This window comes from Falco naumanni, chromosome 7 (assembly GCF_017639655.2).
Source record: "Falco naumanni isolate bFalNau1 chromosome 7, bFalNau1.pat, whole genome shotgun sequence".
NCBI lineage: Eukaryota > Metazoa > Chordata > Aves > Falconiformes > Falconidae > Falco > Falco naumanni.
Window position 1 is genome coordinate 44284478 of NC_054060.1, and position 10509 is coordinate 44294986.

The 10509-nt window shown below is 45.9% G+C and overlaps 1 protein-coding gene across 1 annotated transcript; it reads left to right on the plus strand.

The window, feature by feature from the left end:
• Positions 1–3644: 3644 nt before the first annotated feature.
• FAM180B (family with sequence similarity 180 member B) lies at positions 3645–9332 on the plus strand. Its single transcript, XM_040601706.1, has 3 exons — positions 3645–5009; positions 7493–7572; positions 8174–9332. Exons 1-3 carry the CDS (start codon positions 4817–4819, stop codon positions 8618–8620), a joined length of 720 nt encoding a protein of 239 aa, XP_040457640.1. The 5' UTR covers positions 3645–4816; the 3' UTR covers positions 8621–9332.
• Positions 9333–10509: the final 1177 nt, after the last annotated feature.

Genomic DNA, 10509 nt, shown 5'->3' on the forward strand with positions numbered 1-10509 from the left:
TGAATTCAATCAAGAAAAAAAGGGACAAGTACTTGTGACTAGAATGTGATCTGTTTTCAAAAATAAAGAGCTGAACTGTATGGTAAGAATCAGGTTTCATGTTTGTTTGTTTCTACCCTAGCCTTGTAAGCATGGGCTTAATTTTTGTGTTTGTTTGTTTCAGGCTGCTATGGCCTTTGGTGTCTGGGATGTGACTCAGAACACTGTTCTTTAGATAAAATTAATAGCATTTGCCACTCATCTGAAAAGTTAAAGCTTTTTATGGGAGAGAGGAAAAAGAACGGAACACAAATAGCAGAAGTTTGTGGTTTTTTACAATGCTTAGCTGCACTTCAGATCTGCCATCAGTTGAGCTGATTCAATAGGAAATGTGCCTTTGGTCCTTTCTACAACATGTTTCACAGCTGGTTCTGTTTTCTGTTGCAGTGGCTCTTTCTGCATGCCAGTGCCTATTGCACAAGACAGAAAAGTTCTTGGCACAACTTCTGTTACTGTGAAAATTCTTTGTAAAGCACATTCCCCTTCCTACTGCCCCCCCTCCCCTGGCTGTGTTATCCCTCCCCCACCCCAGGTTGCTTGAGTCATTGTGCCAAGTCTCCTGGTCTATGTATCGTTAAAAAACATGTATTTCCCAGTATGGTAAGTCAGAAGACTGATGGTAGCAGGAACAGAGGGAAAACTGCCATTTGAACATAATGTTTGTGCAGAGGGAGGATTTGATTGATGTGACATCAAGAAATGTTAGACACAATGGCCTGTCAAGTTAAACAACATGCAAGGTTTGCTAAAGAATGTGTGTACTGGAAAAATAGCCAGCCTGGTGGGGACAGGCATTGGCTCCAGCAAGTCTTTAATACAGGACAAGGAAAAACGGCCTCAAGTTGTGCCGCGGGAGGTTGAGATTGGATAGTAGGGAACATTTTTTCACTGAAGGGTGGTCAAACCTTGTAACAGGCTGCCCAGGGAGGTGGTGGAATCACCATCCCTGGAAGTGTTCAAAAACCTTGAAATTATGGTGCTTTGGAACATGGTTTAGTGGTGGACTTGGCAGTCCTGGGTTAGTGATTGCACTTGATGATCTTAAAGGTCTTTTCCAACCTAAACAATTCTATGATTCTATTGTGTAGAATAGTTGCTAATGGACCTAAATATCTTCTCATTAGGGAAGCCTGGGAGGATACGAAGAGCGCCATTTACTCCCCCAAATGCATTATGCCCGGGCACAAGCGGTTACACAGCCTCACAAAGTTGGCACGCTGCCAATGTTGGCACGCTGCCGCCTCCACGGCTCCTGAGCTCCAGGGGCTGTTCCTGCCTATGGAGCCTGTGCGCTCTGGGATCCTTGTGGCTGCTGGGCACTTGCTTCGTGCTGGGCAAGGCAGTAGTCAGCTTGGTCAAGCACAAAGCTGTCTTCCAGATCCTCTGTCCCTGCCCAGTCCATACTGGCTCATTTGCCTGGGCTGGATTTCCCAACTGTAGGAGGATGTTGGATGAGATGCAAGTCAGATGTAGCTGACTTACAGACACACTATTCAGAAGAGAGATTTTCTAGTACTGTGGAGACAAGGAGAATTTTAGGTGATGACTCACAGTCACCATGTTGAGCTTCCCCAGTTGAGTAGGTTTTGCTGGTGTTTTCCAGAACAGGCATTTCTCCCTACAGCCAGGCAAGCCAACTCTCCTCGCTGAGAGGAGAGGGTACCCACCTGCATCATGTCCGCACAGCCTGCGTAGACCCTTATAATTATCTCCAACCAAAATCCAGACGGGGATTTCAGCTGGGTCTTGCACTCCCGCAGAACAGAGCTTATGGGACTACTGGGGGACAGGCTGGGTCACAGTACACCCCGTATCACCCATCACACTGCATCCCGTGACATCTTCTCCAAGTCGTGTGAGGTCTGGGGAGTGTGGGGGTGTGTGCCCTTTTGTGCAGCAGGTGCAGCGGGATGGGGCCCTCCCTGTCACTGTTACACAGCCCATTACTCCTTCAAGCAGTGGATGCCACTCACAAACTGGAGGGGAAAAAAAAAAAAAAAAGACAAGGAAAGCATTTGTGTAAGGACCAGCAGCACCATACCTGGAAAATACCAGTGTAACAGTGGAGGTCCCATCTGGTTATTATGGTCAGTGCTTCACTCCTACTTCCCACAAGGTTTTCTTCCTTCTTCCCCTCCAGTGACTCAAACCTCACCTTCCCTGGGAACCTTGTATGTCCTTCTTCCTTCCCCTGTTTCCTCAACCACCTTCTTCTCCTCATCTTGCTCCCCTGAGTACCTGCCAGACAGACCCAGGCTAGGGACTGCGGTCTCCCCATGCTGTGGGTGAGATGTTTGAAGCAAGACATTTCTCCACTTCTATAGAATTTGCCTTTCCTGAAGACACTGCCTATCTCCCTGCAGTCCCACTTCAAAGAAACCTCCCTCCCAAGGAGATTGTTTGGGTGCTCTATTAAGCACACCTTGTGCCTCAACCAGCATCCAACCAGGTCCTGCAGCTTTTGATGGCTCGTATCTTGCTCCCCTTCCCCATCTTCCTTCTTCAAGCAGTCATGGTGGAAAGGATGAAACCAGTCAAGGTGCCCCTGAAGAAACCTGAGTTGATGTGATGTTTTGAAACCACTCCTGCAACAGATGGCCTGACCAGAGGGAATGCAGAGGGACAGGGCTGTGCATACTCAGCTGTGAATACCTGGCAAGGACAAAATCCCTCAGGAGGAACAGGTGCACTGCCAACTTTGCAATTGTACATGTGGGGACTATGTGCAGCTGCCTGAAACTCAGGCTTGTTTCTGTGCACTGTATAACTACTGTGGCTTTACAAACAAGTAAGGCATTTGTTTATCACTCTGCAGCTGCCTTTCTGTGCAGGGTTGTAAGTCAATTCTACAAAACCCCCCAAGCTCAAGGCAGTATCTACTACCGATGCCTGACCCTCACCTGCCACTGTTATCTGTCACCTAAGCACAGCCCCTGAGCCTCCTCTCTTCTCCCTCCCACCAGCATGGGTAGCTTCCTCTAGACACTTCACAGAGTCATAGAATCGACCTTTAAGATCATCAAGTCCAACCACTAACACCACTAAACCCTGTCCCTAAGTGCCACATCTATGCATTTTTTAAACACTTCCAGGGATGGCAATTCCACCACCTCCCTGGGCAGCCTGTTCCAATGTTTGACCACCCTTTCAGTGAAGAAATGTTTCCTAATATTTGATCTAAATCTCCCCTGGCATAACCTGAGGCTGGTTCCTTTTGTCCTGTTGCTTGTTATCTGGGAGAAGAGACCTACCCAACAGCTGCAAGCTGTTCTTGGGAGATTTTCCTGTTGATAAAATCATGTATGGCCTTCACAGGTGTTGGCCAAAATCCTGGACTCCTTATGTCACGTGCTGCATGCTTAAGGGAGGATGTTTCATGGTGCATGAGACGCAGGACTTTTTTGCATAGTAACGAAGACAAAGTCATGCATAAGCTGTGGATCGTAAGGAACTCTGGCACAAAACAGAAGGCACATGAATCTCCCTGCACAGATGGGGCATCAGCATCTGCTTCAAGTAGCATGTGATTCACAGTTTAATAACAGATACCTCGTCCCAGAAGAGAGGGATGCAACTAAAGCATAAGCCGCAGAAAATAATAACTGGAAGAAGTGACTTGAAGATAGCCAAGGCTATGACAGAAACACAGGTCTTATTTCGATGCAAACTGAGGGTAAGAACAGCTCTGGATATTGAGGGCCCATCCTCCCCTGTCAAATCTGGGACTCTTCCACTGCATGCTGCTTTTCTTCATAGCTGCTGTGAGCCCATGTATTGCCAGGTACAGCTACAGGTCCTGGAAGTTTCAGAAGATGTGCTACTTCACGCACTGACACCTTATGAAGTGGAACACCATCCCTAACCTCAGTAAACTTTCTGATGACAGCAGCCACTACAGACAGCCTGTAAGTTGCTGAGAAAGGTATGCTTTTCAGCTCAGCTGCCTCTTCTCTAGGCAGACTTCTTTCCCCCTTTAACCTGGGGGAGAGGGTATTATTTGTACATATTATTACCTACTTATATAACCCTGGCATCCCAGAACGTGTTGCAGAACCCAGGACTACTTGTGCCATACAGTGTGGAAATACAGAACAGCTTGACTGGGATTTGGGCACTAACAAAAGTGCAAAGATGTGTTGAGAACACAGATCTGCTGCGAAGGTAACCTGACCAAGTTTTGTCTGTGTAATTCATATCTAAAGCAGACCGTGCTCATCATAACCCAGAGTCTTGTCACAGGAGAGGACAACGAAGTGCTAAAGTCTGGCTGACTCTGATAACTGCTGTTTGCTAGGTTAGTATGCTGAGTTACCCCTTTGGGAAGTTTAATACAGAACTAATAAGTGACACTTCTTCTGCCTGCTTGTGTGTTTTGGCTGCCCTTCCATGGATCTGCACAGACTGCTGGCCTTGTCTGTGATGTTTCAGGATTGCTTGCAGATTTTCAAACTCAGGAAAAAGGAAAACTGAAAATGAAGCCAAGGAGCCGAGCAGAAGTGTCACAGAGATGTGACAGAGGCACTGTGCAATGGTGGGAGGGACCAGGAGGTCCTCTCTTCTTCAGAGGCAATCGTGTAGCAAAATTTTTTTGCAACTAATAGCTTCCTATAATACATTGCAATGGGAAATGAGCCTCTGGAAAAGAAGCTTAAACAAATCTGCCAAAAACTTCACAACAAAGTCTTCCAAGTTTCCAAAATATGATGGAAAATATCCTTTGGGGTCAGCAAGCTGAACTGCAAGCCCTTCCCAGGACTGCAACCATAAACACGGAAAGATGGATTCGTTCCAACAGAGGCTGCTGGGACCAGAAGCAGCGAGGGAAGGCGCCACAGCAAACCGCTCTCGCTCCACAGACGGCACTGCCCACGGCGGGGTGGCAGCCGCTGCAGGGCAGGGTGCTATGGCCCAGGTGCAGCTCAACACCTGGCTGATCCTGTGCGTGTTTGCTGGATCCCCGAGGCTGACAGGTAGGAAGGGCACCTGCTAGCCAGGTGGCTTCTTGGCTTGGCAAACTCTTCGTGTGATGCCAGGAGTGCGATGCTTTGCCTGCTTCTTCAAGGGTGGTCAAACACTTCAGCTGGCTGTGCCGAGATGGGAGAGAGCTGGAGTCCCAGCTGGGGGTGTTCACTGGGGGAGGTACTCGTAGCTACTTGCATGATGAAGACCTGCTATTGTTTTTGGTGGCAGGGGGAGGGTTTTCTGAGGTGTCTGCTGAAAAGTTCTGCTCCTGCAATAATGTTTATGGGTTTTTTTAGATGTTTTTTTGGGGGGAAAAACCCTCTGTTAAATGATAAAGTAAGTAAGGGACCATTTTCCCACCTCCAGAGGATATTTATATTATTATTTCAATACATTAATTGTTATACTTTGTTTAATTTTTGTTTTACTCAAAAAAATCTAATACTGCACATATTTATGAGACAGTTACTAATAACAGCAGTTTGGTGCTGTCCTGGGTTCAGCTGGGATAGAGTTAATTTTCTTCCTAGTAGCTGGTACTGCTGTGTTTTGAATTTAGTATGAGAACAATGTTGATAACACTGATGTTTTAGTTGTTGCTAAGTAGTGCTCACCCTAAGTCAAGCACTTTTCAGTTTCCCATGCTCTGCCAGTGAGGAGGTGCACAAGAAGCTGGGAGGGAGCAGAGCCAGGACAACTGACCCAAACTAACCAAAAGGGTGTTCCATACCATAGAACATCATGCTCAGTGTATAAACTGGGGGGGGGGGGGGGGGGGGGGGGGGGAGCTGGGAGGGGCTGATCACTGCTTGGGGACTGGCTGGCATCTGTCAGTGTGGGGTGAGCAATTCTATTGTGCATCACTTGTTTTTCTAGGGGTTTTTATTTCTCTCTCTTTTTCCTGTCTCCATTTTCATTACATCATCATCATCATCATTATTATTATTATTGTACTTTATTTTATTTCAGTCATTAAATTTTTCTTACCTTAACCCACGGGTTTGGCCTTCTTTACAATTCTCCTCCCCATCCCACTGGGGACAGGGAGGGAGCGAATGGCTGCGTGATACTTAGTTGCTGGCTGGTGTTAAACCGTAACAGGTGGCTGTTCACTACATTCACTGACTTTGCAACCAACCAGACATCTCTCATCAGAGATCTGTGCACCTAGCTATCAGTTAACAGAGAGAAGACCAGCAAACAAATTGTCAAATGACATGTATTTTTTACATGATCTAAAAGCCTCCTGGCACATCCATGGAGCAGTAGGAAAGAGCAGCTACATCCCTGCTCACATTCCAAAGCCACAGCTGGCTTGGATCAGGGAGCCTGCAGCTGTGCAGAGGAACAAACCCCTGAAGCCTGGGGGGTGGCAGTGAATTTCTTCAGGCAGCTTGTGCATCTCCCTGAAAAGCTTCAATCAAGAATGGAAAGCTGGAAGCTGGATTTGGTAGTAGTCATCACACACATACAGTATTAAATAATATTTCTACTTTTTATAAGCACCTACTGACCTTAGCTCTGGAGTGCTCAACATAAATTGTCCCCCTTTTTTATATCAAAAAGTCTTTATCCATATAAAAATTTAAAATAATAATAAAAAAGAAGATCTGGGAGCTTACTATTTTATATGAGCTTTTTCCATTTCATGTTTCTTGAACTGAAGGATCAGTCTGTAAAAGGTAGAAGAGGGTCTTGGCTACATGACTGCCCTGATCAACACAGGGAAGGGAGGGGGTGCAGCCTCCCGCTTACAGTCCTGGACTGAGGCTACTTGTGTCTCCTTTCCCACAAAGTAAAAATAATAATAAAGGCAAAATAAACGCAGCAAGTTAAAGCACTAGAAGCATTAGTGAATGAAAAATGAAGAATTCTTAGTAGTAATGTGACTCACATTAATTAACTTCCATTCCTCTGGCCTTGTATCCATTTTTGCCAGTTTTAATAATGTTGGATGACCCAGTAAGGGGTTAGCTGGACATGAGCCAGGATAGATCCGACCAGGTTTCTTTTACCCTCACATTCTCTCTCTGCCAGTGGCAGGTGCTCAGGAAAGAAGTATAAAACCACACTAAGCATCAGGTTATGTGTCCACCAGCAGGTTGAGGAGCCTCCCAGCACGCTGCCTCCGTTAGGCAGTGTCACCTTCTCCAGCAAAGCCTGCAAGCAACCAAAACCCATCTGTTCAAAACTCACCCATACTCAGCGTGAGGGGCTTCCTCGCTGCCTGTCAAAGCCAGTGTCTTTGCTGCTGTAGGCTTTAGCTCTGTTGGCAGGACAAAGGGCCTTCATATCCAAAACTTATGCTTGACACCCTTAAAACCTCTTCTGCTTCTCTTAAAAAGCTTGTTTTGCTCATCAAAATCCCATGGTCAGCACCTGTCATGTTTGGCAAGCTATGAGTGGCAGCTCAGAAATATTGAAGACATTAATGACAACCAAAGCAAGTGTCATGGTCTTGTGCTACCAAACTCTACCTGATGTCTTCCAGATGAACATCCTCACAGCAGGAATGATGCCGGCACCAACACACCCCGTCACAGCCCAGAAGATGCTGACGTCATGTTAGAGGTCTCCTAGGTGTTGGGGGGCCCATGGGCCAAGACACTGTTAGTGTCCACACTCCCACCTGCCTGCACGTGAAAACTCACATGTTCTGCTAGTTCTCATCCCTGCTGGATTTTGGGAGTTCCTGGAGAATGCCTCGGCAATGCCCTAACTGCATTTGTGCTCCCTCCCATTGTGGGGTGCAGCTGAAGGGGGCTCTGACCCCCTCCATGGCACCTCACGCCTCTGGGGTGGGACAAGGAACCATCCCTGCTGGGCTAGGTGACTCCGGCACCAAGTGGCCAAGCCCCCCACCCAAGGCCACCATGCTGGGGAGATGCTGCAGGCAGGACTGTGGCGGGAGAGGCAGGGTGGGAGGCGAGAGCTGGATGGGTCCCACGGGGAAATCGATATGTGGGGCCGGTCACTAAAGGGGAAGGGGTGTGGGGCTGGCAGAAGAAGGCATGGAGTGGGACTAGGCGGGCCATGGGCAGCGAGTCAGGGAGCAGCCGCCTCCCAGTCCGGCCAGCGATTTGGCAGCATTGCAGATGGCCTTACAGCTCTGTTAAAACTGGCGGAGCGTTTGTGCTGGGCTTCCCGTGAACATGCTCCTCTTCTCTTCCAGATGCTCTGGAGAGGGCTGGATATTCAGACTGACGGGACAATCCAGCTGCAGGATGAAGAGCTGGCCTCCCTGCGCCCGACACGGCGATTCATGCAGATTTTAGAGGATGAAGTGCCCAAAACACCGACCGAGATTGAGCAGCATCTGAGATATTATTCACTGACTGACACCCCCTTGCCCCTAACAGAGTTTGAACGTCTCCTTTTCACCAGCATTTACTGTGCCTATCAGGTTCGCTCCATGCAGGGTCTGGATAAAAATCTCTGGATTAGTTTTTTCTCTCAGCTGGTTGATGAAATCTTTCGTGATCTGTGCAAGGGGCTCTGCCCTGCAAATACCACCCTTCTCCTGGCTTCCTGGCCTTGGAAGGAGAAGCCTGCACATTTAGCATCCCTGAAACATTTCTATCATTCTAATCTGGCCAGGACCAAGAGAGACACTTACTAAGGGAAACTACTGTAGGAAAGGACACACCTGACTTCAGCTGCACCCTTGGTTATTTTGAACGCTTTGTACCAATTTGTAATTTGTACAAATACACCCCACATTTTTTGTCCTGCTTTCTGCATTGCACTGGCAACCCTCTAAGGATTTACACACAAGCTTTTATTTTTAAATTAAATAGGACAAAACTATAAAGTGCATTTCACCCTTTCCTGTTTTTTTTTTTTTTCTTTCTTTTTTCTTCTGTTTCTTTATTGCTTTTTAAGTGGACTGTGCTGAAGGGGGCAGTGTTATTTAGATGTGTTATCTTTCCTGATCACTGGTGCTTACTGGGGAGATGCCCTGGCAGGTTTTTTCAGGATGTTACACTGGTGTCCTAGCTGACTTAATTTCAGATGATTCAGTTCAGCCTCCTATATTCCCCCTGTGGTTTCAGCCAAATACAGTATCTTTTCTCCTCTCCAGTAACCAGCTAAGCAGATTTGGTTGTGGTTCATGATATAGCTCACATATTTAATTTCAGCTTTCTGCTTATGTAGCATCACATTTTGAGTCCATAGTAAGTAATTTCCCATCTCATGTATTAATTTTTCTTTAGAAAGCAACCTGAAAATGTATGTATTCCATGAAGCTTTCTAGTATTTGCATATCATGTGTACACATGTACGCTGCTTTGTGCCAGTTATCAGTTTGAAATATACTTCCTTAAACCTCATTTAAATTCCTAAGGATTGTGACCTAGTTATTTTCTTCAGCAGATTTTACCTCTTCTATGAAGTATTTTTGTACAGCTATGGCACTTTACAAGCCAAACATAATAAGTACACAATCACTATCCTCAAAATAAAAAATACAGTTGTTTTATAGAAAGAGATCATTAACCTTTCTGTCTTACACATTGCAGTGTGGAATTAAATGAATGTAATTATCTACTTGGGAAGGTTTTGATTTTTTTTTTTTTCTCATTTCTACTAGGTTTCCTGCTGCCATTATAGGTACATTCATTTTGAACATTTATTGCATGCACCTAGATGATGGGAACAATAATTCCCTTTCTATCAATATACTCCTAATTTTCCATGCTCAACAAAGGAGGCACGTGTGACATTCAAAGTGGGAACTGCTAGCTTTTGACCTAGTTAATCTTTTCCCAAGCTGTTGTTGCCCAACAGATGGAGAGAAGGGATGGCGAGGCAGGAATAAGAAGCCTGGAAGCAAGACGCCACAGAGAATGGTTTTAGAGGTCAGGTTAGGGCTATGACAGGAGAAGATAGATTTATATAGTCCATAAAGCAGGTTGGTTGTTGCCTTGTTGGTTGGGTTTTTTGTTTGTGTGTTTCCCCAAGAGGTGTAGGAATTAAGATTAGTATTTCATTTGAACTGTAACTTCTAGTAAACTAGTGGCCCACTTAATGTTCTTCTATTCTTACGATAGTTTTTACATACCTCCAATCTTTACCCTTCATCCTCTTCCTAAATATGCCCCCAGTCTTTAATGTCTAGGATACATATAGCGTGGTGGAGGCAGGGAATAGCTGCAGACAAGCCCAGTTCAGGCAGAGAATATCATTAAAAAGCTGAGCTGGGGTAGCACTAGTGCATGAAAATGTTGTCTTGCTGGAGAATACAATGGTCTGAGCTATATGAATGTCTGGATAAAGGCTGAGGCGGTTGGCTTGGTGACTCAGATGCAAATACACTGGTTTGAATTCAGGATTTTGTTAGGATCAGTTTAAGAGCATTGCTATCTGTTGAGCAGATTGTAAATTAAACTCAAGTGAAGTTGCAAAATTTCTTGCACACTCAAGATGATGCACTGTTGCAGTTTGTCTTTTGAGAGACAAACCAGGATTCAGCTCAACTGAAACAGCACCAGTTGCACCATGACGAAG

Coding starts and splice junctions, on each gene's coding strand:
- FAM180B (XM_040601706.1), top strand. CDS start 4,817: ATGGATTCGTTCCAACAGAGGCTGCTGGGACCAGAAGCAGCGAGGGAA. Junction 5,010..7,492: donor TGGATCCCCGAGGCTGACAG/GTAGGAAGGGCA, acceptor GATGTCTTCCAG/ATGAACATCCTCACAGCAGG. Junction 7,573..8,173: donor ATGCTGACGTCATGTTAGAG/GTCTCCTAGGTG, acceptor CTTCTCTTCCAG/ATGCTCTGGAGAGGGCTGGA.